The following is a 26324-nucleotide window of genomic DNA, read 5'->3' as shown; positions in this document are numbered from 1 at the left end:
TAGAATTGTATTTGATCCAAATGACTCTGCCTCTTCAGGTATCCACTATTTATATGGTCTTTTCTCCCAGACCATAGCTCCTTTTGGACAATGTCTTTGTTAACTTGTATAGCTCTAGGAGAGTGCCATGAACACTTAGATATTTAATATTTTTTTGATGATGAATGCAAGGCATTGGGGATCTGGTGAATAAAGGAACAGAGATTAGACCTAAACTGAGTCCAATCCACACCTGCCAGACAATGTATCTTTGTTTGATAGTCGATCCACAGAAAGACAGTTACGGTATTCTGTGCAGTTTTTTTTTTTTTTAAACCTGCATCCATAAAATTTGTGCTATGCTGGACTAATTCACGGTGACTTAGTCATCCTGTTTATTTTCTTTACATTTCAAAACCCAGCCCTCTTGTTGAACCCTTGGATGAATAAGCGTCCAGCTACCTATTCATTTTTAAATGGTTTATTTGTATTCTTGAAATACAGCCGTTCTATTTGGCATTGGAGTTACGTCACCTTTCGTCAGTGCAGTTCAACATGCTTTTGTTTCTTACTCATAACATCTCTATAGTGTAGATGAGGACCAGATATTGCCCATTTTGGAGGCCAAAAGAACTGAGGCCTAGAGAGGAAAAGCAACTTTTTCAGGCACCTGGATTTAATGCCTCCCAAAAGCTCTATCCCTAAACTGCCTTATCGCTCTCCAAGGCCCCGGCTGTGATGGGAGGGTAAATTTGAGGTCCCTGCTCAAGTATGACAAGAGTTGGGAGGAGTGAGCTCCTCTTCTAGGCTGGAAGCTTCTTGTGAGCAGGGAATGTGCCTACCAACTCTGTTGAATTGTATTCTCCCAAGTGCTCCAAGTGAAGTGTATTCTGTGTGCAGAGCACTCAAATACCATTGATTGAGACAGGCAGCCCTAGGGTGGCTCTCTCAGATTAGGCGCTAATACACTCCAATGTCCTTTATCCATCCTGCGTATACTTGAAGTAGCGACTATTGCGTGATGATAATGCGGGTAATGTGTTTGGGGTTTTCTTGTTGCTTATTGCCTGTTGGAGTCTGGGACCTGGGGTGTGAAAATTACCTGCTACCAGCAGCAAAGTAATGATGGTATTTGTTAAGCACTTACTGTGTGCGAGGCACTGTTCTAAATGCGGGGGTAGATACAAGGTAAGCAGCTTGTCCCACATGGGGCCCGCACTCTTAATCCCCATTTTACAGATGAGGTACCTGAGTTCCAGAGAAGTGAAGTCACTTGCCCAAGGTCATACAGCAGACAAGTGGCAGAGCTGGGATTAGGACCCATGTCCTCTGACTCCAAAGCCCAGGCTCTTACCACTAAGCCACGCTGCTTCCTCATACCTACCGACTAGCCTGTAGCATCAGGCTAATAAATTCAGCAACTTTAGATCGGGGGTTACTGCTACTCACCTGACTTATCCTGATTATTTTTAAATGACTGCTGATTCTAATCAGTTGTATTTATTGAGCAGCATTTAATGTGTGCAGGGCACTGTATTAAGGGCTTGGGAGAGTACAACATAATAAAAGACACATTCCCTGCCCACAGTGAGCTTGCCGTCTAGAAGACGAGCTAGGATTCTAGAGTCTCACCGCACTCTCCTGTATCCCTTCCCTGACACATCTAGATAGAAGGTTCATTCATTCAATTGTGTTTCTTGAGCACTTACTGTGCACTGTACTAAACACTTGGGAAAATACAACACGACAGTAAATAGGGACATTCCCTGCCCACAACGAGCTTACAGTCTAGAAGCAAACTTCTGTTGCCAACTTGTACTTCCCAAGCGCTTAGTACAGTGCTCTGCACACAGTAAATGCTCAATAAATACGATTGAATGAATGAATAGAAGGTTGTCATGTACATCTACTGAACTGATTTCCTCCAAGTGGGAGGCCCCTGTCAGGGCTACTCACAAGAGGGGTGTAATCTGAGTAGCATCTTAAAGTTTCAGACAATTTTGGGGTGAGCGTGAGTGGAGGCAGCCAGGGAGAGGGCCTGAAGGAAGACTGTCCATGAAAGTGCTGGCTGCCAGAAGGGCAGGTAGAAGGCTTCTCAAGCCCTCATTAGAGCAAGGGACCAACAAACTATGGGGCCGGTAACAAAAGGTTGTGGTAGGTTTATTTTTTGGGATAATGATTGTGTCCTAGGTGAGGTAGTGCATAAAAAAAAAAAGCCCCAAGACACGACTTCCTGACCTGTCCTTCCCCCTCGCTAAAAGAAAATACCTTTAGGTAATCCACAAACTTCTTTCATCTAGCATTAAAACAAGGGTTAGCCAAAGCAACTGCAAAAGTTAGATGCTGTCCTTGCAAAAGGTTTTTCCTTAAAAGAAGTCTGACCTATAGAAGTGTCAGCAAACCAGATTTTCACCAACACACTTTAATAATAATAATGGTATTTGTTAAGTGCTGTGTGCCAGGCACTGGACTAAGCGCTGGGGTGGATACAAGCAAATCAGGTTAGTCACAGTCCCTTGTCCCATAGGGGGCTCACAGTCTCAGTCCCCATTTTACAGATGAGGTAACTGAGGCACAGAGAAGTTAAGTGACTTACCCAAGGTCACACAGCAGACAAGTGGCAGAGTCAGGATCAGAACCCGTGATCTGGACTCCCAAGCCTCTGCTCTATCCACTACACCAAAACCCCCCTACTCCTCAGAAGATAGTTATATGCAAACATGCGCTTCATCAATAGGAATAAATTGACCCATTGTAGTGATGATTTTTATATAACACTTGCTGATGCTTAACAGAAATTACAACCGCCCCCCCCAACTATTACAAAACCTGGGTGTTTTTACTGGCCCACTTCTGTTTACCCGCCCAGGCAAAGATCAGAAGTGCTTGGGCCACCTTGTTATTGTCAGGAGTGGCTTAGTCACATTTCCTAATAGTCCTACATGGGTCTGAGTGTGACCTATAAGCCTAAGCCTTGAACCAGACAACAGCCAAGTATTAAGATTCAGGCCATGTCAGGCCCAGACAGGGTGGCCTGCATTCCTCTCAGATCAGGCCTCCGGCCTGCTTCCAGGACCAAGATGTCAGAACTAGGACTCTCCCCTGCGTAGGGGTAGCCTTATGTCTGCTTGGAGTCTAACTGAAATTCCCTAGGAGGAAAAGCTGGGTTTTTCCCTGGCTGGTCCAGCGGCCAAGTCCCCGCACTCCTAGTGTGATGTGCTCCAGATATCCTAGGGCTCTAAGCAGTCCGGATACTCAGAACTCTCTAAACAGGCTTGGATTTTTTTTAGTTTAACACCCTGGCACATACTCCCTTCCTTACTATCTCACCTCTGAGTCCCTTTCCTGGAGAGTACAGGCTTTCATCTTCTACAACTCAAATTCTCCCAGGTCAGCAGCCTTACTCCCCCCTCAGAGAGCTGGGAGCTAGCCAGCTGGATCCTTTTAGTCCTTGAGCCAGTTGATTCAGCTGTTCTTTCTTTCTTAAAAGGATAGGTGCCCAGCTGCTTAAGGTGCTTACCTGGGCTCCGACTTGTTACCGTGAGAAGGCTAGGGCAAAGAGGGGGTACAAGTTATGCTTCACTGATAGGCAGAGCACTGTGATTGTCTTCAGGCAAGGTGACAAGTGAGGAAAACCCTAGTCAGCCTGGAAAGTTCCCTCAAAGACTGGCCAAAATCTGGAAGGAGAGCCACGTATAGCTGGCTTCCTCCTTACTTCATGCAGCTATGGTGTTTTCATTTGCAGGTTGTAATTTGGTAAACATTTGCAGACTGTAAGAGGAAAATCAGATGGTTGATCTGACAAAACATCCATTTTGTGCGTGGCTTGTATAATGCCAGGTGTTTCTGCAGCCTTAGTCTTGGGCATGCTGAGAAAGGCATTCTTCCCCCTCATAGCCTGTAAGGTTTCTTTATTTCTGGGTGGGGAGTCTGGGTGGAAGGGTTTGGAGAAAGGTTTTGGTATTAATGCGGGGCCGATTAGTACTGGAGTGGGTGGTGTCAGAGGGTGGGAAGGGGTTCTGGTATTGCTTGGAGGATTTTGCAGTCATAGATGGCAAGTGGTTTTTTGTTTTGGGGAAAAAAAAGAACACTGCCGCTCCCAACGTACAACTTAACTGTGTTTGAAGAATGTCCGTTCAAACTTCAGTGTGTTTCCGGGCACGGGGGTTTGCGGGTCTGGGTTGAGGTCAAGGCTTGAATGGGAGGATTTCTAGCGAGGGAGGCTGAGTACTTATCCCTTTGTGTAGGGGTCACTGAGTCTCTACTGAGAAATGCCTCTACTTCCTTGAGAAACAAAGCAGCAAGGATATTGCTTGGTTATCAACAACCCTTGTGCAAGTATCAGGAGTTTGTGACTAATCCACATCAGTGTGAGGAGAGGCAGAAGGGTGGGGGGAGAGAGCTGTCCCTTGGGAGCCGCAAGTACTTGGTAGAGCTGGCCTGGGATCGGACTGGCTCTCCTGCCTCTCCTGCCCTGAGCCACCTCTGTCATCCCTCTCTCTCCCGTCAGCAATCGACACCTTCTGCCATTTGATGGCACCCTTAAACTAGTCAAATTGTAAGAAGGAGCTTCGAGCCTTCCCATCTCCTCCCCGCCTCCTTCAGAACCCATCTTATGACTCACTTTTGCCTGGAAAACCTATCGTGAGCCACCTTAGCATCTCTTAAAGGCAACAGATATGGAGTCAGGGCTGCCGAACACTCGAGTGATACCATATTATCCATCTTTCCCATGGCAGAAACACTGCAGAATCTTACCACCCCCCCGCAACCCCATAAGCAAAGCAGGCAGCCTCCAGGTGTGGTGGGTGTCTCCACCCCCCCCCCCCAAAAACCCTTTTATACCCCTTGAGGTTCCTCCCACAAAACCCCTTGCTGATGGTAATTCTATTGCCCTGACCGTTGTTGTAGCCATGCTACATTATCAGGACAGCTTCTGCCTTGTGCTGATGGATCCCGGCTGGGTTCCCTCTTCTTGTTTTTTTAGAGACTCACTGCTCAGTTACGGTTACTGTGCTAAGGGGCTCATACGGTTATATAGAAAGTTTGCTTATTTCAGAGTCCCAAAAGTGCCCATAAGCGTTCTGCTCTCTAGTTGGGTGAGGTGCAGTCTGGTCTGAAATGAAAATGGTGCACCGGCCCGGGAGGGAAAGCATATATCTGGTGGGGGCTTGGTGGGGAGGAGGAGAAAGAGAGGAGAGACTGGGGAGAAGGAAGAAGTGCCGCACCTCGTGCTGCATCTTCTCTATCCTCCTCCACCAGCGCTGCTTTTGGTGTCTGCGTGGGGCTGGGTGAGAGTGGTTCCTCTCACCCCGAAACCCTGGGAGGAGGAGCTGTCCACCTGCCTCGCCCCCACCTGATCAGCCCAGACGGATTGGAGAATCCACAAAGGGCAACAGGGGGGTTGGAGGGCTGAGCTGCCATGGCAGCGGACACCCCACGGGGCTGCACAAGTGCTGTCTGTCAACCGGATCCGCTGGCCGCGGCGGCGGCTGCTGCCGCTGCCGAAACAATCCTAAATCCGTTGCAGATTCTGACTCCAAAGCAGTGCGGGGCTTGTGTGGACGTGGCATTGGCTCCAGAGCACTGACCTCCGTCCCATTCCTGCTGCCAATCTTCACTGAAGCATCTCTATTTGGAAAGGTTTAGGAGAGTCCGGCCGTCTCCTGCTGAACTGGGGCTGTTCCCTTTTGGGGAGAGACCCCTTCTACCTGTGTAACGTCTGGCAGAGAAGGCAGTTGGCAAAAAAACACTTTTCCGCCCTCCTCCCCTCATCCCCCAAGTCCGTAGAAACTGTGTTGAGATGGCAGGTCTCCCACCTTCACCTCCAAGCCAAGGACTTTTTCCTGTTAGTCATCGAAGCTGGAAATTTTGAGAGGCAGCTTTTGCCCAGAAGCGGAACCTCTAATAGGGAAGCAGCGGGGCCTAGCGGAAAGAATTCGGGCCTGGGAGTCACGGGACCTGGGTTCCAATCACGGCTCTGCCCCTTGTCTGCCACGTGACCTTGGGCAAGTCACTGTGTTTCTCTGTGCCTCAGTTACGTCATCTGTAAAATGGGGATTCAAACCTCTTCCTTCCAACTTAGACTGTGAGCCCCATGAGGGATAAGGGACTGTATCCAGCCTGATTAGCTTGTATCTACCCCAGGGCTTAGGTCAGTGCCTGGCACATTAGTAAGTGCTTAAGAATTCCCATAAAAAAAGAAAAAAAAAAGGTCCCCCAGCCCTGGATTTCTACCCTCTTGAATTCAAATTCCAGCACTGAAAGATCTTTGAGAAGGAAAGCTAAACTGAGCCAGATGAGTAACAGGATGTTATTGTGTTTCTCTCTCTCTCTCTCTCTCTCTCTCTCTCACACACACACACACACACACACACACACTCTCTCTCTCTCTCTCTCTCTCCCTCTCTCTCTCTCTCTCTCTCTCTCTCTCAGCGATGGCGGCAAAAGGAGGAACTTTGTTCGGCTTTAACCGAGACACCCCCCAACCCCCCAACTGACTAAAATGATATTCCTGATCTGAGTTCTTCACCTGCTTGGGAGCAGATCCAACACAGAGCTGCTGGGCAGATATTCAATCTGTCACCAAATCCTGTCGGTTTAATCTTCACAACATCGCTAAAATCTGCCCTTTTCTCTCCATCCAAACCATTACCGTGTTGATACAAGCACTTATCTTATCCCACCTCGACTACTGCATCAGCCTCCTTGCTGGCCTCCCCGCCGCCTGTCTCTCCCCTCTCCAGTCCCTACTTCACTCTGCCTCCTGGGTCATTTTTCTACAAAATCATTCAGGCCATGTCTGCTCACTCCTCAAGAACTTCCAGTGGTTGCCCATCCACCTCTGCATCAAACAGAAACTCCTTACCATAGCCTTTTAAAAGACTCAGTCACCTTGCCCACTTCTTCCTTACTCCCCGATTCCCTATTAGAGCCCGGCCCACACACTTTGCTCCTCTAATGCCAACATACTCGCTGTACCTCGATCTCGAGTATCTCGCTGCCGATCCCTCGACTACGTCCTACCTCTGACCTGGATTGCCCTCCCTCTCCAAATCTGACAGACATTCACTCGCCCCACCTTCAAAGCCTTATTAAAAGCACATCTCCTCCAAGAGGCCTTCTCCAACTAAGCCCTCATTTTCTACTCCCACTCCCTTCTGTCACCCTTGCACAAAGATATGCACCCTTTATTCACCCCGCCCTCAACCCCACCATACTTATGTCCATATCCATAATTTATTTTAATGTCATCTTCCCCTCTAGACTGTAAGTCATTGTGGGCGGGGAACGTGTCTACCAAGTCTGTCCTATAGTACTCTCCCAAATGCTTAGTACAGTGCTTTGCACATAAGTGCTCAATAAATATGATTGATTGATATTGGGTCCGAGAGTGTGGCAGGAACAGAAGTGGCAGCAGTGAGGACCCCAAAGCCCTCATTTTTTTTAAACGGCATTTATTAAGCACTTGCTATGTGCAAAGCACTGTTCTGAGCGTTGAGGAGGTTTACAAGGTGAGCAGGTTGTCCCACGTGGGCTCACAGTCTTAATCCCCATTTTACAGAGGAGGGAGCTGAGGCCCAGAGAAGTTAAGTGACTTGCCCAAAGTCACACAGCTGACAGTTGGCAGCATTTTGATGCTGGAGGGAGTCAGAGGCATGCCAGACTTTAGAGCTGGGCTACTCTCATGAAATTAAATGTCTGGCTCAGCAAGTGGCATTCTGGCCTTGTGCAGGACTTCACCTCCCTCCATCCTGAACATTTAGATCTGTAGAATTTTTCCATCTCTTGGTTGTTCCAAGAACTCACAGGCATCTTTTGATTTGCTATCTGTTTTTACATGTAAAATTAACCTCTTGGTGGTTAATTTGTCTGAGAGAGAAAATACTTTAGATTTAATTAACCTTGCAGGAACCAGATTTCTTCCCAACAGCCTCTAGGCTGTGGCACAGAGTGGCCTCTGAGCTTGACCCAAACCTGACCAGGCTTTTATTTGGCCTGGCCCTCCCCAGCCCCAGGCTCAGGAAGGTTGGGGCCCTCAGGCTGATCTAACCTCGACTACCCAGCTCTCTTTGTTACCCAGAGAGGCGGCCTAAATAGCCTTTTGGGCTGAATGGGTGAGCAAGGTTGGAAACTCAGTGTGGAGTAATTGTTTACATTGAGACAGTGTAAACACTAGAGGAGAGAATGTTTGACAACCGCTTTATTAAGTGAATAGGCTGATACCTTCTGCTTCACTTGAATTTCAAGATGAATTTAGGTATAATGCTGCAGAAGTCCAGGTTGCACCCCTCGGAGACCTGAGCGCTCTTGACGAGGTCCTCAGGAAAGAGCAGAGGTCCCAGTGGGTGTGCTGAACACCCAGTTTGCTTGGTTCAGCTGTAGACTGTAAGCTCCTTGTGGGCAGGAAACATGTCTACCAACTCTGTAGAAGCAGAGAGTTGATAGACAAGCAGCATGGGCCTAGTAGAGCATGGGCCTGGGTGTCAGAAAGACCTGGGTTCTAGTCCCCGATCTGCCAATTGTCTGCTGCGTGACCTTGGACATGCCACTTCACTTCTCTGGGCCTCAGTTACCTCATCTGGAAAATGGGTATTAAGACTCGGAGCCGTATGTGGGACAGGGACTGTGTCCAACCTCATTAGCTTGTATCTACTCCAGCACTTAGTACAGTGCCTGGCACATAGTAAGCACTTAACAAATACCCTGAAAAACAAACAGAGGTGAGTATAGTGCTCTACACACAGTGAGCACTCAGTAAATACCATTGATTGACTGATTGATTTAACTCAAGGGGATGATCCTGCAGTTATTCAAAAGCATTAGAGAGCTCTGGCCCGGAGTCTGTCCCCTAGTGTGCCTCAGATTGCAGGCCTAAAGGCCCACTTTAAAAAGCTGCCCGTATATGTTTTGAATTAGTTTGAAAGGCAAAGTGTACTTTCGTGCCCAATTTGGGTTGTACGATGATGAGTTGGTAGAATTGCCCTGCGGCAGATCACAGAGCTGCAAATCCTCTGGGGGGAATAAGTGCTCCAGCAAAAACATCTAAAAAAAAAAATTGGGTCAAAATGTGACGACTTGGATATCTTAACCCAGCTTTTCTTCAATTCTTTCTGTCAAGGTCCCGTATTGACATCTGACTGGGTTTGGTGGGAGCCCTTTCATCTTGGAATGTAAGTAACTTCTGTCATACTTTGCTGCCTGTGCCTTTTTGTCTCCATCCTCCTCCTCATCTTCGTTAGTATTTTTAGATTGCCTGAGGCATGCCGAACTCTTCAGTGGGTGCTTAAACTGTGTACAGAGCGCTGTACTGGGCACCTGGTGTGTGACTGTTGTGTCCAGAACGTTGCAATGGGCTGGCCCTTGAGAGAGGAAAATAAAAGTAGAGACATCGTCCCTTCCCTAAAGGAGCTTGCAGACCTAAGAGCCTCCACAGTATCCAGGCCACTGTTCTTTTATCCTCATCCCAACCCAAATAATGGTCATTCTTCATTCTTTTCTCCTGAGAATATCTCCTCTGTTCCATAACCTGACACCACTTCTTCCTTCTCCCATTAAAGGGAATCAGGATTGGGGGAGGAGGGGGCTGAACCATCATCATCATCAATTGTATTTATTGAGCGCTTACTATGTGCAGAGCACTGTACTAAGCGCTTGGGAAGTACAAATTGGCAACATATAGAGGCAGTCCCTACCCAACAGTGGGCTCACAGTCTAAAAGGGGGAGACAGAGAACAAAACCAAACATACTAACAAAATAAAATAAATAGAATAGATATGTACAAGTAAAATAAATAGAGTAATAAATATGTACAAACATATATACATATATATGTATATGTATATATATGTATATATGTCCGTATATATATACATATATACAGTTTCACGCCCCCACCCCAGGTCACCTCCTCAGCTCATTCCCAAAGCTGTCTGCTTCGGCACTGCTAGAATAGTGATGGTGATGATGATGATGACATTTATCAAGTGCTTACCATGAGTGCTCTCTGTGTACTGAGCACTGTGGTAAGCTCTGGGGTAGATACAAAACAATCAAATCAGACCCAATCTGAATGGAAGGGAATCTCAGCTCCGTTTTATAGATGAAGAAGCTGAGGCTCAGAGAAGTCAAGTGACTTGCCTAAGATCACCCAGCAGGCCAGTGGCAGAGCTGAGACTGGAATCCAGGTCTCCTGACTCCCAGTCCTGTGCTCTTTCGGCTAGCCCACGCTGCCTCAGCTTCGGTGAAAGATCCTATTCTCTGTCCCTAATCAGGCCCTGGCAGGTGACATTGACTAGCGTTCGGGTCCAAGCTGTGTCTTCAGGAAGCTTCCCAATGCACCCTTCCCGCTTGCCATCAGCTGGCCCACGTCATGGAAACGAAGGCCCATCAGGGCATTTGTGGATGTAGCTCCATCATCCCCAGAAGGTCCCAGGCTAACCTCATTGCCATCTTGCCCAGCTTGTCTGCTGTGTAGCATGTTTGGGAGGCTACCTGCCAAGACTTGCTCATGGTGACCTAGGGCACCAGGACAACATCCACCAAAAGCCTTCCCTTCCTTTTTGCAGATGGTTGTTGTTAATAATGATAATGGTATTTGTTAAGTGCTTACTATGTGCCAAGCACTGTTCTAAGCACTGCGGTAGATACAAGCTAATCAGGTTGGACACAGTCCCTGGCTCCCATGGGCTCACAGTCTTAATCTCCATTTTATATCCCAAGGTCACACAGCAGACAAGTAGCGGAGTCGGGATTGGAACCTGGGTTCTTCTTACTCCGAGGCTCGTGCTCCATCCACTAGGCCATGCTGCTGGTTGCCCTCAGAGTTTGGGGGCTCCCGTTGTTTCCCAGGCAGTGGGGACAGCAGAAGCAGCGGCCAGAGAAACGTGACCTCAGGGAAGGAGAAGCCAGCCACAGCCCCGGCTGAAGGGAACCCAGCCCTTCTAGGAGCCTGGCAGATGCTCCCCGCTGGCCGAGTCTTTCCCTGGTTCTCTTGCCGCTTTGGCCCAAAGTTCTTTGGGGCTGGCTCTCTCCCCCTCTCCCTTTCCTTTAGGAGAACAGATGTTGATTGCTTTGAAATTCCTGATACATGCACAGGACACTCTGGTCCCCATCCAACTTCTGATTCAAGTTCACAGTCTGCAGAGCCCACAAGGACTAAGATATTCTCTAACGCAAAGGACAGAGAGGGGCAGAGTTCAGGTTCATCTGTCAGCCAGCTACAGCTGGGACAGTCGCATTCCTACCTTGTTCTTGCAATTAGGAAAGGGGGTTTGGCCACTGAAGCAACTGTTCCTGTTTTGTTTTTCAAGCTGCAGCAAAATCTAAGATCTTGGCTGCCAGGTTAGTTAGGATTTACGTACTGATAATAGGTTTACCTCCTTGGGAGGACATCAAATAAACTTTTAAACAATGGACAGGTCACTCTGAGCCAGACTAAACCACAGGGAAGAGCTCCCAGCAGGTCCTGGAGCCCTTTATTGGGCAGGCGTTCCCCAAACTCTCCAAACGTCCTTTGGCGTCACTGCCAGAGACAGAACCGGGCTCGGTGGATTGGCCTGACCCAGTACTGGCCTCGCCGAGGCCCGTCTGTTGTTCTTTCCTTGTCTTTCCTTTTCGGTCTTCCAGGAGTTACCCAGAAGTCCGGCTTTAAATCTTTCACGGTCTCGTCCTTTCCTGCAGTGGCTCACCCACCCGGGGCTGACACCAGACCAGGCAACACAATAAGGCTGGTCCCTCCTAAGGGTTCACTAGGCTCGCGTCCTTTATCCCTGGGCTAGGGAGACATCGGTCCCCACCCCACCATCATGACAGTCCCCGCTGGGTGAAGATTGAAATTCATCCTTGTGCCTTGGCAGGCTAAAATTTTCATTGGTTCTTCTGTGCCAGGGACTGATATTCCAGGAGCAAGATTAAAGTCGTGGCTCTGCGGAGTAATGAGGAGGATTACTCAACTATCCATCAGAGGGACTAGTCACTTTCCAGGGGATCAAGGCCTAGGCAGGGACAGTGGGATCAGCAATCCCAGCCAGATGGCTGTTGGCATTAGCTGCTCATCCAGGGAGTTTAGCTTTATTTGGCAGCATTCAGAACTCCGTGGTGATTCCTCTCTCCCCTCCCCTCAGGAATGACAGTTGTAGGGAGGATGGGACAGGACGCTTAGAGAGAATAAGAGAGGAGCTGAGGATGAGTCAGGCGGGGTGTTGAGGCCCATATATAGGAGGTTTAAAGCGTAGCAGTGGGGAGCGAGGAGTCAGCGGGATTTGAGGAGTACAGCGATGCGATGCGGTTAAAGTGACAGGCTTGAGAGATGATTCTTGCTTCATTCGGGACTGCCTGAGGCGGAGAAAGGCTGTGGGGGAGGTGGGGAGATCAAGCAGTGGCGGGGAGAGGGGGCTGTGAGAGCCCATCTGGGCCCAAGGCTGGGATTTGGGAAGTGGAGCCCCAGAAGGGAAGGGGCAGATTCGGAAGACACCGAAACAGAAGAAATGCTGGAATTTTACAAGAGCCAAAGGCGGGACCGTCTGAACTAATAAGGGCCAGGTCCAGTCAGCTCGTCAAAAGTTTGAATAATGGACATAATTGGGGTTGGTCATCTGTTCTTTTGGTGGCGGACACTGGGACGAGGCTTCATGCGGGCAACCAGTCGGTCAGGTAGGGCGAGGTTCGGGTAACTAGCCTTCTCCGGGACCTGCGTCTCTTGGAACTGTAAGGGACCCACACCAACCTCATGGCTCCACGTTTTGGCGGTGGGAAAGAGAGTAAAACCTCTGGCCAAGCGGAGCTGTAGTGCGGGCAGTTGAGCTGTAGTGGGAGGTGACCGCGCCTGCTGCTGACGAGGGGTTCCAGCTCTCTCCTTTTTGCTCCTAGGCACCTCTGATCATGAGGTTGTGACCGGGCCGGCTTGAGTGTTCCCTGTGGCCATGACGACGGGCGACTGTTGCCACCTCCCTGGCTCACTGTGTGAATGCACCCGGAATGCCGCCTTCTCCAAGACCGTGGAGGACTCGGATCTCGGGCGGCCGCAGTACGTGACCCAAGTTACCACGAAGGATGGGCGGCTGCTGTCCACCGTGATCAAAGCCCTGGGTCCGCAGAGGTGAGGTTTGTCCGTCCCCGCCGGAAAGGGGTGGGCCAGGCTGTAGGGGGAAGAGCGGGGAATCCCAGGGCGGCAGAGACGGTGTGGAGAGGTGGGCGCGATGGGTCTGTCTTCTTCAGTGGGCAGGTGGCAGCCTGCGGAGATGGCCCACCGTTGCTCTGGCTCAGCCTCCCATCGCGGTGGGTCAGGAGTCAGGAGGTGGGTAGAGGTGAGGGGGAGGAGAAATGCGATGGGGATAAATCCCTCTTTTTACCTGCGTGCCTGCCTGTGAGTGGCCTTTCTGAAAAATAAGTGGGCTTATCTTGAATCGATGAGGGGATCTAGGGCGGCTCTGATTTTCAGGAGGCTTTTTTACATTAATCCCCCAAGGTGAATGTGTTTCCGGATTTCCAGCCTCCCAGGTCCCACAGCCACAATGATGACACTTCAGGAGTGTCAGAAAAATGGATTGGGAGAGTGGAAAGGGGCGAAGCACAGACCCGTTACTCCCCATGCTCTGTGCTTCCTGCTTCCAAGCTGGAGACTGCTGGGGGCTAAGGGGTAGAAATCAGAAGCCCAGTCGGTTCATACTCCCAGTTGAAAATGATGATTTCACCGCTCTCCCAGTATGAGGAGCTGATTTATTTCTTGAAGTGGGTTTCTGCTCACACTAAGCCCCTCTCACCTTACAGGTGTTAGACCTCAAAGGTCATCTCATCCTCCCCCCTTGCCTCCAGGCAGGACTGTCCCTATCCCATCCTCGCCAAGATGGGACTGTCCTCTTGTAAAGAGGTCCAGAGAGAATAGTCCACAGCCTCCTCTTCAGAAACACAATTGAGGGTTTAGTAGCCCTCGATGTCAGGACGGTGTTCCCCGATGCGTAATCTCGGTCATTCACCCTGAAGCCTAAGCACTATTCCTCTTACTCGGTTCTCAGTGAGGGAGGTGCCAGCCCCGCGCTCTTCTTGAGTCCTCCCAACCTACTCATCTCCTCCTCCTCCCACCCCTGTTTTCCTCCCTTCTGGTCTCCGGTTGAATTCCACAAGGTTATGACCGGTAAGTCCCAGAAAGTCATTTCAGGTAGTTCAAATTAATTAGGCAGGAACAACCTTCAGCATAATCAATTCCTGACACGATGCAAGGAGCCAAGGTCTTGAAAACATTGACCTGGCCATTTGTCGGTTGGGACGCTTTCCCTGGGGCCATCATCATTCTTCGGCAGTTCTCTGGTCATTTAAGGCATGTCAGTGGCTGGCTGTTCTGAGGTGGAAAGTTGCCCCGGATTTCACTGAATACGGGTACAGTTTGGTCAAGAGCATTCTGTTCTGGTGGAATCTTCTCCTCCTTTTCCTCCTCCTCCTCACTGGGAGAGATCCACATCTTCATTATTTCTCTCTTCTAGATTTTCAGTGCATGTTGGTGGGTTCCCTCCAGACCAGCAGTTCTGGACCACCATCCACAACTACTTTGGCCCATGAGTGGTTCCCAGGTGCTCGGTTAATCTTGACATTCAGAGGTTGTCATCATTTCGGAGCATCGTAAAACCCAGCTCTTTCTTTCCCTGCTCTCTTTTCAGTGGTGCTCGCCACACCATAGAACTGAGGGGCTTTGACATCCTTGTTGGGACATGCACAGTCCCAAAGAGAAAGGAATCTTGTCTCTCCTCCCATTGTGGTAAATAAATAAATCCCAGACTCATTCGTTAGCATTAAATCCCTTCCACTCTGAAGGGCCCCAAGTGATGGCTTTGAAAATCACTTTAGCCAAGACCAGGCCGGTGTCCAGTAACGGCAGGTGAGATCCCTTGTTCAGTGGGCTTCAAAGTAGTGGCCCCTGTGAGTGTCTGCTTGCTGTAACTGGGGCCCTTGGTTTTTTATTTAATCTGATTTTTACAGAAAACTCCTGGGCTGTACAGAAATTATCATGGGCGTTTTTCTGGTTTTTTTCCAATGGAATATTGGATTAATCGGGCAGGGGGCACGGGCTGAAGTCACCAACTACTTACTAGTGAGAGTGGAAATGCCTGGGTCCTGTTTCTGGCCCAGGGGTAAGATCTAGAGAGCCTCTCTTCACACCAGCAGCTCCAGGCTATAAGGGGAGTGGGATTTTAACATTTATCTTGATACTTACCCAGAAATCCCACTTTTCCCCTTCTCCTTCCCCCAGACTTCCTCTGCTTTTGCTATTGTCATAAACCCCAATAAATTCTTAGAAAAAATAAATAAACAAAGGGCCCCAACTCTAATCAGCCAGCAATGAGCGAACAAGCAGTGATCGATCGCTGGCTATTTGTCTGGGGATCTCTGCAAAAGAGGGCCGCGGCCTGGATTTCCCCAACTTTGGTCTGTCGTTGGAAAGATTCCGATGGGACTCGGTGGCTGAAAATGGGACGCTGGAAGCCGGAGGCCCCGTGGCGGTGAAAAGGCCACCGTGAGCCTGACCTAAGAAGTCTGCAACTCGGGCGTGCCGGGTCAGAACTTTGGAACAGAGGGGTCATGTCTGCCCTCACCTTAAACTCCCAAGTGACTCAGAGAAACTCCTACAGGGAAAGCAAAGACACCAGTGTTAAAGAAAACTCTCATTCTGTTCACATCCCCCGTGGAAAAAAAAGTTTCTGGCCATCAGGTCTCTGGAGGAAAAAATAGCAGCAGCGTAGGCCAGCTAGAACGAGGGCATCTTCTGAAACCCACCACAGCCGAGTGGTGGAGTCGTCTGGCCTGGGTGCCAGCTGACGCCCGGGGCGAGCGGGGCAAGCCACCCGAGGACCGGGGTTGCCAGATGCCCGGCTGTCCGGGTACCGGTTAATCCGCTCCCACGACCGCCCGGCCCAGCCCTCTGCCCGAGCAAAGCCACCCCCAGGTAACAGCAGCCAAAGGCGATGCCTGAGTTCAGGGTGGCTCTGATTGGCGAGCCAGTTTCCGAGCTTTACGTGGGGGACGTTCGGCCCGGGGAAGGGATGTTTTCCGTTCTGACCTGATCTGACGCTGGGTCTCTCTCCCCAGCGATGGCCCAATCTGCCGAATCTGCCACGAAGGCGGGAATGGGGAGGTGCTGCTCTCTCCGTGTGACTGCACGGGCACGCTTGGCACCGTGCACAAGAGCTGCCTGGAGAAGTGGCTTTCTTCCTCCAACACCAGCTACTGCGAGCTGTGCCACACAGAGTTTGTGGTGGAGAGGCGGCCCCGGCCCCTGAGAGAGGTACTGTACCCGGAGCCCGAGGTCTGGCTCACTGGCAGCATTATCCTGGCCCTTCCAAACGAGGCAGATGACCAGGAGAAGGGTGCTAGGCCCGGCAGGGAGCTGTGGCCAGAGCCGTGGGGCCCTCCCGGGAGCACATCCCACTGGCTCCGGCTCCTTGCCGTTCAGGCTGAGGGATTCTCAGCAGGAGTGCCTGGCTGGCTCTCAGTGGCCCCTGGCCACCGAGGAGCAGAGGGAGCGCTGCTCTCTCGGGTGCTTAGTGCTGCAGCTGGAAGCAAATCCATGCCCAGCACTGACTGGGGTGATGGGCCGTGGGCCTCTTCCACCCCGAAGCAGCGGGGCTGCTACTTCCTCGGCTGCCGAAGCTTCTCGGGGAAGCTCCGAGGGCTGCTTCCCCAGAGCACCTGACGGGTGACATTGGCCCTCCTTGCCCTCCACCAATCCCTCTTTGTTCCCTGGGCCACTCTCAAACCTTATCTTGGCTCCGAAGCACTGACTCAAAGGACCCCCTGTGTCCTAAGAGCGGGAACCGACCAGCCGTTACCCCTTAGGGCCCCGTTGGCTAGGAAGAGGAGTTGCTGGAGCCCAGGAGTTTTTTCATTAAGCACAGTGGGTAGGTGAGCAGGACAAGTTTGGTGGAAGAAGCGGCTGGATGGCTGAGGGAGGCATGGGGAGCGGGATCCACACCAAGCCTTTTGTCATTTCTAATTTTTCAGATGAATGAATTATTCCCGGCATCTTGGGAGCCTTGGGAGTCCCACCCCTTGACCTGCCTGCTTTTCTTTGCTGTTTGCTCTCCTTTAGCTAATGACTGGCCAAAAAACCCAACAAAAAAAACGTCCAGCCTCATCCCAAACCTGCCACTTCCCAGGATGTGAGGAGAGGGTGTTGTGGGGAAGCCCTTCTTGTTCTAGGTGGCTCATTGCCTCTTTCCTTCTGGGTTAGTGGCTGAAGGATCCCGGGCCCCGGAATGAGAAGAGGACCCTTTTCTGTGACATGGTGTGTTTCCTGTTCATCACGCCACTGGCTGCCATCTCGGGCTGGCTGTGTCTCCGCGGGGCCCAGGACCACTTGCAGTTTAACAGCAGACTGGAGGCGGTGGGACTGATAGCCCTCACTATAGCACTTTTTACAATCTACATCCTTTGGACCCTGGTGAGTTAACAAAGCCAGCTGGCCTAGGGCAGTCCTCTCCCCACCCCGTCCACTCACCTTCCTTCTTCCCCCTTCCTCCTCCCCCCCACTACCTCGCTAGGCCTCTTTAGCTGTATTGATCTCTTGGGTTTGTCCGGGGTGGGGGGGGGGGGGTGCATTTAATGATATTTGTTAAGCGCTTACTGTGTGCCAGGCACTGTACTAAGTGCTGGGGTCGATACAAGCTAACCAGGTTGGACACAGTTCCTGTCCCGCATGGAGTTCACAGTCTCAATCCCCATTTTATAGATGGGGCAACTGAGGCACAGAGAAGTGAAGTGACTTTCCCAAAGTCACACAGCAGACAAGTGTTAGAGCCAGGTCCTTCTGGCTCCTTCTCCAGGCCCCTGCTCTCCGTTAGGCAGGACTTTCACCTGGGGCAATCAGTAAAAAAACAACAGTTTGGGCTCTGTGGGATGGAGAGAGGACCACTCCCCCCTCCACGCCCCCACCCCCGCACCACTCCAGTGAGTGTGCAGTCGGTCAAAGGAAGACGCTTGAGGATCGTGGGAGGGCATGAAGATGGAAGTACATGCAGAATTCCCCAGGTCCAACCCAAAAGGAGACCCCACATCTATATCGCAAAGCTAGCTCACACTTTCCAGTTGGTGACCCTACCGCACTTGAGGGGATGAGCAGAAGGGAAGGGCTGGGGAGATCCTCAGGGGTCGTCGATTCCAATCCCCTACCTCCGGTTCCTCTCCGGTTTCTGGGTTCCAGCCCTGAGAGGGAAAGGGGCTTCTCTGGGGTCACTCAGTAAGTTCAGAGGCAGTGCTGAGGTTAGACTCTGCTTTGGCTGAACACAGCAGATGGGTTGTCTTGGAGTTCAGACCCAGAGCCTGTTTGTCTCTCCTTAGCCAGGTGGGTTTATACAGAAGTCATGTAAAACACCCCCCCCACACACACTAGAAATGAGGGCCTGGGCTTCTTTTTATTCCATCAAAGTTATTTATTGAGTGCATGCTGGGTGCATCATCATCATCATCAATCGTATTTATTGAGCGCTTACTATGTGCAGAGCACTGTACTAAGCGCTTGGGAAATACAAATTGGCAACACATAGAGACAGTCCCTACCCAACAGTGGGCTCACAGTATAAAAGGGATATGTACAAGTAAAATAAATAAATAAATAAATAAATAGAGTAACAAATATGTACAAACATATATACATATATACAGGTATACATATATACAGGTAGACATGGATGTGGGGAGGGAGGGCATTCCAGGCCAGGGGGAGGATGTTGGCCGGGGGTCGATGGCTGGACAGGCAAGAATGAGGCACAGTGAGGAGGTTAGCGGCAGAGTAGCGGGGGGTGCGGGCTGGGCTGTAGAAGGAAAGAAGGGAGGTGAGGTAGGAGGGGGCGAGGTGATGGAGAGCCTTGAAGCCGAGAGTGAGGGGTTTTTGCCTGATTAGTAAAACCTCGCATATATTCTGGTCCTCTTCCTCTCCAGGGTGAAACCTGGCATCTCTCCACTCTGGGTGCAGAGTGCTGTACTAAGCACTCGGGAGAGGATAACATAGACTGTGAGATTCTAGACTGTGAGCCACTGTTGGGTAGGGACCGTCTCTATACGTTGCCAACTTGTACTTCCCAAGCGCTTAGCACAGTGCTCTGCACACAGTAAGCGCTCAATAAATACGATTGAATTGATAATACGACAAGAGTTGGTAGACGTGTTCCCTGGCCAGAGAGAGCTGAGCCAGTAAAGTCCTGCAGTAAAGGCTCTCCGACTGGGAGCCAGTCAGCAACTTTTGATTGACAGCCCAGTAGCTATTGGAGCCAGCCAGAGGAGAAGGGGGAACATTAGGTTGAAGCAGCCTGGGCGCCCAGGCTTCTCTTACAGGGAACAGAGGGCACTGTGACTGGGGTATTCATTAGCACAGCTCTGCAAAAATAACGTGAATTTCCCAGCATAGCCTTCTGCTGGAGGGGCCCCAAATAGGAATGAAATCAGCATTCTTTACCCTGCCTAGGCCAAAAACAGCTTACCTCATCACGGGCAAGTGTAAAAAGTGCCTGAGGGTTGTTTTTGTGTCGATTGGCATTTGTTACGAATTATTTTGGGGGGTGTTTTTTTTGATGAAGTGGGAAGAAGAGAGGAGGGAATCTTTCCTTCTCCTCAATCTCGTTCAGTCCCCTCCCAAGTTGGGTCCCCCGTTAAAAATCCCCGTTAAAAAGCCCAGTGCCTTAGTGACCCAGCCTCTGGTGGTTATTATTCCTCAGGTTTCATTCCGCTACCATTGCCAGCTGTATTCCGAGTGGAGAAGGACCAATCAGAAAGTCCGCTTGATGATCCCGGACTCCAGAAGCTCAGAAACAACCCAGCATTCCTCCCTGTCAGCCACGCTCCTGAAGAAGAACGCGGAGGAAACCACAGTGTGAGAGGCCCCGAGTCGTTCCCCACCCCCGCGAGTGTCCATGCCGCCGCTGCTGCTGCTGCGAGCCAAAGCCAAGCTGCTTCCCGACAATCAGCCAGCCACCCACAGCGGCCTCCTGGCATCTGGCTGCTTCGGAACAAAGTCAGGGAGGCCGGAAACGCAGCAAGTATTGACGGGGTTCACAGTTGAGGGGGCTCGGGGCTCCAGAGGAAGAAAACCAGTCACTTTCTGTATACCTGGGACACTTTCTTAAATCGAGATACACTAAGTGGAGTATAGTCTCTTTTTTAATTTCCTCGCACACCGTTTCCGTACGTTGGGTCGACAAGACTTGGTTCTAGGCTTCAGTACCGAAGCTGGCAGACTGATCTCGTTCTGAGGTTAATTCAATGCCTTTTTCAGAATTCTCTCAGAAGGAAAATTCATGGTTGGTGTTGCTAAATGTTCCCTCCTCCCTTGCACTAAATGGATTTTGATAAAAATCCTAGTAGGCTTTCTCCATTCCAGTTGACTTCCTTTCATGGTGTCATATACTTTATAAAAGTTACGTTGTGTTTTAAAAACAAACCCTGAAGGAATAAAATGAGTGCTTATTGAATGGAAAGTTGTTGAGTAAGTTTTTACATGCTCCCCGGGCCATCCCAGGAGCTAGGCAGAGTCCTTGGTTGGTTGCTGTCGGGAGAGGAAACCTTTGGAAGACTGGATCAGGTGACTCTGACTTTGCTGAGGAAGTGTGGAAGAGGACTCCTTTGGGTCTGCTTCTAGGGGAGGCTGGCCTGAGAGAGAGAAAGAGAGAGACCTTGAGAATTGACCTTCCAAAGACTCGGCCCCTAGGGCTTCACCTGGGAGAAAAAACCCCCACCCTGACTGCAGATGCTGAGGTTGCTGGATTCTCTGAGGAAAGGGGAGCCGGGGAGGAATTCTCCACCGCACCCCAGGTCACAGGATGCAGAACTCCCCGAGGGAAAGAGGTTTCTGTCACCTGAAGCTGTTCCTTGGCCTTTGAGGCAGGATCACTGGCCACTAGCTTCACCTCCGTTCTACCTTGCTGGGTGCCAGAAGACACCATTGCTTTCTGTATGAGATGTCTCGAGGACTCGGAGTTAAAAGGGGGCCAGGGCATTAGCTTGGCCTAGGTGAATCACCCGCCAAGGAAGTCAAATTCTTCCTTGTGAAATCGATCAGTCAGTGGTATTTATTGAGCGCTAGGTGCAGAGCACTGTACTACGCGCTTGGGAGAGTGCAATATAACAGAGTCGGGAGTCACATTCCCTGCCCACAAAGAGCTTACGGTCTAGAGGGAGGGGGAGACAGACATTAATTGAGAATAAACCTTTGTCACCCCAGAGGAGGTGGGAGGACTTACCGAGGTCCAGAAAAGGAACCTTCCCACCCACCTGCTCGCTCTCATTAGTTCCATCCAAAAAACCCTTCTCTCTCACCCCCTCCACCCCCTTCCCACTGTCTTCTAGGCTATCCCTCTCTCATTAGTTCCATCCAAAAAACCCTTCTCTCTCACCCCCTCCACCCCCTTCCCACTGTCTTCTAGGCTATCCCTCTAGCCACCTACCTCTTGACCGCCAACTTACCTGCCTGCTTCCTGCTACTCCAAACTAGCCTCAGAGCCCACCTTCTCCAGGAAACTTGCTCAGTCAGTAAGGGGAGGGAGTGAACCGATGGTACTATTCTCGAGGTTGAGTGATTTCCACCTTCTAGCCTCTATGACCACCTGAAAAAGAAAAGAAAAAAAAAGTGGGTCTGGTGTCTTTTAACTAAGCTCCCTGAGGGCAGGGCCTTTGTCTTTGGTTTGATCTGGCATCTACAGCCTCAAAGCTCCCACTTGAAATAGCCTCTCCTTTTACTCAGCTTCTCCTTTTATGTCTGCCCTCATTGACACCCTCTAGCCACCCCTCCCCTCACTCACACACCCAGGAGTACTCAATCAGTGTTATTTATTGAGCACTTACTGTGTGCAGAGCACTGTACTAAGCGCCTGGAAGAGTACAATATAACAGACAACATTCCCTCCCCATAATGAGCTCGGAGCCACAGCCGAGGGAGTGAGAGTGGCAGCATTTGGAAAAGATCCGTTGCCTCCCCAGAATTTGTTGTCCTGCAGGTGCAGGGCTCCTGCTTGCCGTCCTCCTGGGGAGTATTTTGTTAGTATGTTTGGTTTTGTTCTCTGTCTCCCCCTTTTAGACTGTGAGCCCACTGTTGGGTAGGGACTGTCTCTATATGTTGCCAATTTGTACTTCCCAAGCGCTTAGTACAGTGCTCTGCACATAGTAAGCGCTCAATAAATACGATTGATGATGAGTCAGTGGTGATGGCCCAGATGCTGCTGCTCTGTTTCTTGCTCGTGCCTGCCGAGTTCCGACCTGGGAAGCTCAGCAAGAAGATCAGCAGTGGTTGGACGGTTGCTGCTTCTATAAAAGACCCTGTCTGTGGCACTGGGTATGGAGGGGGACCTTATTATTATTAGTATTATTAAGTGCCGTCGAGTCATTTACGATTCATAGCGGCTCCGTGGATATACTTTCTCCAGAACGTCCTGCCCTCTGCCGTAATCCGCAACCTAACTATTCTTCCGTTATCGTTGCTTTGGTCTCTGTCCATCTAGCTGCTGGTCTGCCTCTTCCGCAGTTTCCCTGGACTTTTCCTAGCATTAGTGTCTTCTCTAGAGAATTAGTCCTCCTGATTCTGTGTCCAAAATCTGCTAATCTAAGTCGAGTCATTTGGCCTTCCAAAGATCACTTTGGTGTAATTTGCTCCAAAATCCGCATTTAGGCACATTTAATTGTATCTCCTTTTTTCAGTATTGGAACTTAAACTGATCTCTTCCAATCAGATGGCCATTTGAGTGGTTAGCCATACCTGCTGACATCATCTGGTAAGGACTTTAACCGAAACACCTGCCCGAAACACCTCACCTAGCAAAGCCAGGTGCCTTGTTTTTGGTGAGGCAGTATGAAGCTGATCTAACTTCACTTTCCACGATGAGTGGCTCTAATTCAAAAGGATCTTAGTCAAAAAGGGGACCTTAGTCAGTACTAATCAAATCAAAGTCGGGGGCCCTGACTTTCACCGAGGGGTGCACAGTGGAAGGGCTCCTTGTGGGCAAGGATCACATCTACTAACTCTACTGTATTGTACTTTCCCAAGTGTCTAGTACAGTGGTCTTGTGAAGGCACATCTCCTCCAAGAGGCCTTCCCTGACTAAGCTGTCCTTTCCTCTTTTTCCACTCCCTTCTGCTTTACTCTCTTAATTCATCCCCCCTCCCAGCCCCACAGCACTTATGTACATATATGTATATACCTGTAATCTATTTATTAATTTCTGTCTCCCCCCTCTAGACTGTAAGCTCGTTGTGGGCAGGGAATGTGCCTGTTTATTGTTATATTGTACTCTCCCAAGCTGTTAGTACAGTGCTCTTCACACAGTAAGTGCTTAATAAATATGGTTGAATACGAATACTCTGCACACAGTAAGCACTCAATAAATACCAAGTACAATCCGACAGAGTAGATCCCTGCCCAGGAGGCACATACAGTTCATTCATACGATCCTTTGCATATTATCTTCAGTGTCTCCTTCTAGGGCACAATCGTCTGCATATAACAGCTCTTGACTTACCCGTCTGTAGTCTTTGGAGGATTCTTGTAGCCTGTTGAGATGGAAGAGTGTCTTGGAGGAGCAAAAAAGTGTAATCTAATACCTGTTATAGGTCTCTTGTTGCATCCTCCGTCATTAGTGCGTAAAAAGTTATTCATTCCTTCATTCAATCGTATTTATTGGGCGCTTACTGTGTGCAGAGCACTGTACTGAGTGCTTGGAAAGTACAATTCATCAATCGTATTTATTGAGCGCTTACTGTGTGCAGAGCACTGTACTAAGCGCTTAGTTCAGCAATAGAGATGATCCCTGTCCACAGTGGGATTACAGTCCAGAGGGGGAAAATTGTGTTTCTAGGTGGTGCTTTTATTACCAAAGCGCCTTACATTATCTAGTTATTTCCTCCTCACAACACCCCTGCCAGAGCCCACTGTTGGGTGGGTAGGGACTGTCTCTATATGTTGCCAACTTGTACTTCCCAAGCGCTTAGTACAGTGCTCTGCACACAGTAAGCGCTCAATAAATACGATTGATTGATTGATAGGGTTCAAAGAAGCAGCGTGGCTCAGTGGAAAGAGCATGGGCTTGGGAGTCAGAGGTCATGGGTCAAAGCCCAGCTCTGCCAATTGTCAGCTGTGTGACTTTGGGCAGGTCACTTAACTTATCTGGGCCTCAGTTACCTCATCTGTAAAATGGGGATTAAGACTGAGCGCCCCACGTGGGACAACCTGATCACCTTGTATCCCCTCCAGCGCTTAGAACAGTGCTTTGCACGTAGTAAGTGCTTAACAAATGCCATTATTATTATTAGTATTACCCCCAATTTACAGCCGGGGAAACTGAGGCATGGAGAGGTTGATGACTTGTCCAAGGCCACACAGGGAATGGGTGTCAGAGCCAGGGCTCGAACCCGGGACCTCCGGCTTTCAGGCCCGCAGCTCTCCCATTTGTGCCACGCTGGGACCGGGCCCACTACCTATCCCCACTTCACTCCCCCGACAGAGGAATGGTTCAAATCGCGGCTCCGCCAATTGTCAGCTGTGTGACTCTGGGCAAGTCACTTAACTTCTCTGTGCCTCAGTTACCTCACCTGTAAAATGAGGATTAAGACTGTGAGCCCCCCGTGGGACAACCCGATCACCTTTTAACCTCCCCAGCGCTTAGAACAGCGGTTTGCACATAGTAAGCGCTTAATAAATGCCATTATTATTATTAGACTGTTGTCATAGTAGTAGTAGTAGTAGTAGTAGTAGAAGCAGCAGTAGCACTAGTATTAGTAGTGTTAATAGTGAAGCGTTATGGCCTAGAGTTAAAAGCTATGGCCTGGCAATCAGGACCTAGGTTCAAATTCTGACTCCTCTACATGATAATAATAATAATAATGGTATTTTCATTCATTCATTCATTCAATTGTATTTATTGAGCGCTTACTGTGTGCAGAGCACTGTACTAAGCGCTTGGAAAGTACAATATTTATTAAGCACTTACTATGTGTCATGCACTGTTCTAAGTGCTGGGGTAGATACAAGCTAATCAGGTAGGACACAGCCCCTTTCCCACATGGGGCTCACAATCTTAATCCCCATTTTCCAGATGAGGTAACTGAGGCACAGAGAAGTGAAGTGACTTGCCCAAGGTCACACAGCATTTCCCGCCCCCCGCCCAAGACTGTAAGTTTGTTGTAGTCAGGGAATGTGTCTGTTTACTGTTGTATTGTACTCTCCCAAGCACTTAGTACAGTGCCCTGTACACAGTAAGCGCTCAATAAATACGCTTGAATGAGTGGTGGAATTGGAATAAGAACCCCGGTTCTTCTGCCTCTCAAGCCTGTGCTCTATCCACTAGGCCATGCTGCCTCCTGTGTGACCTTGGGCTAGTCACTTAACTTCTCTGTGCCTAAATGCCCTCATCTGTAAAATGGTGACTAAGCGCCTATTCTCCCTCACCCTTAGTTTGTGAACCCCATGAAAGACAGGGACTGTGTCTGACCTGATTATTTAGCATCTATGCCAGAGCTTAGTACACCACTTGGCATGTAGTAAGCACTTAAACACCACGATTTCATTATTGTAGCAGTAATCCCAGCTCCGCCAATTATCAGCTGGGTGACTTTGGGCAGGTCACTTCTCTGTGCCTCAGTTATTTCATCTGGAAAATGGGGATTAAGACTGTAAGCCCCATGTGGGACAACCTGATTACCTTGTATCTACCCAGTGCTTAGAACAGTGCTTGGCACATAGTAAGCGCTTAACAAATACCAAAAGTATTCCCCCTTCTAGACTGTGAGCCCGTTGTTGGATAGGGACCGTCTCTATATGTTACCGACTTATACTTCCCAAGCGCTTAGTATAGCGCTCTGCACACAGCGCTCAATAAATACGATTGAATGAATGAATGAATAGTGATATTAAGTGCCCACAGAGTGAAACACCCAGTACTAAGCATTTTGGAGAGTATACTAGAAGTACAAGACATATTCCCTGCCCACGTGAAGCTTACGTTCTAACGGGGGAGGCAGACATAAAAGTATTTACAAGCAGTGAAATTAGAATCAATAAATTGAATATGTTGTCACCTTGTACTTCCCAAGCGCTTAGTACAGTGCTCTGCACACAGTAAGCGCTCAATAAATATGATTGATGATGATGATGAATGTTCACTCGACAATCCATATATATGCAAATCAACAGTATTTACTGAGCGCTTACTTTGTGCGGAGCACTGTACTAAGCACTTGCAAGGGTACAGAGAGTTGGTAGACCCGTTCCCTGCCTAAAAGGAGCATACAGTTTAGAGGGAAAGACAGACCTTAATATACGTAAATAAATTGCAGCTATGTACAAAAGTGCTGTGGGACTGAGGGTGGGGTGAATACC

The 26324-nt window shown here is 49.6% G+C and overlaps 1 protein-coding gene across 2 annotated transcripts in view; it reads left to right on the top strand.

Moving 5' to 3' along the window:
* The window catches only part of MARCHF2 (membrane associated ring-CH-type finger 2), a 22650-nt gene extending 2217 nt beyond the window's left edge, over positions 1-20433 (top strand). For both annotated transcript variants that reach the window (XM_038772713.1, XM_038772714.1), the window contains exons 2-6: positions 9101-9152; positions 12851-13079; positions 16061-16256; positions 17202-17411; positions 19681-20433. In XM_038772713.1, the coding sequence (XP_038628641.1) occupies positions 12904-13079; positions 16061-16256; positions 17202-17411; positions 19681-19839 (741 nt within the window). In that variant the 5' untranslated portion in view covers positions 9101-9152; positions 12851-12903 and the 3' untranslated portion in view covers positions 19840-20433. The remainder of the gene's footprint in view (positions 1-9100; positions 9153-12850; positions 13080-16060; positions 16257-17201; positions 17412-19680) is intronic.
* Positions 20434-26324: the final 5891 nt, after the last annotated feature.

The sequence above is a fragment of the Tachyglossus aculeatus genome, chromosome X1 (assembly GCF_015852505.1).
Source record: "Tachyglossus aculeatus isolate mTacAcu1 chromosome X1, mTacAcu1.pri, whole genome shotgun sequence".
NCBI lineage: Eukaryota > Metazoa > Chordata > Mammalia > Monotremata > Tachyglossidae > Tachyglossus > Tachyglossus aculeatus.
Note: the sequence above shows the minus strand (reverse complement) of the source record. Positions and strands in the feature narration are given on the sequence as shown.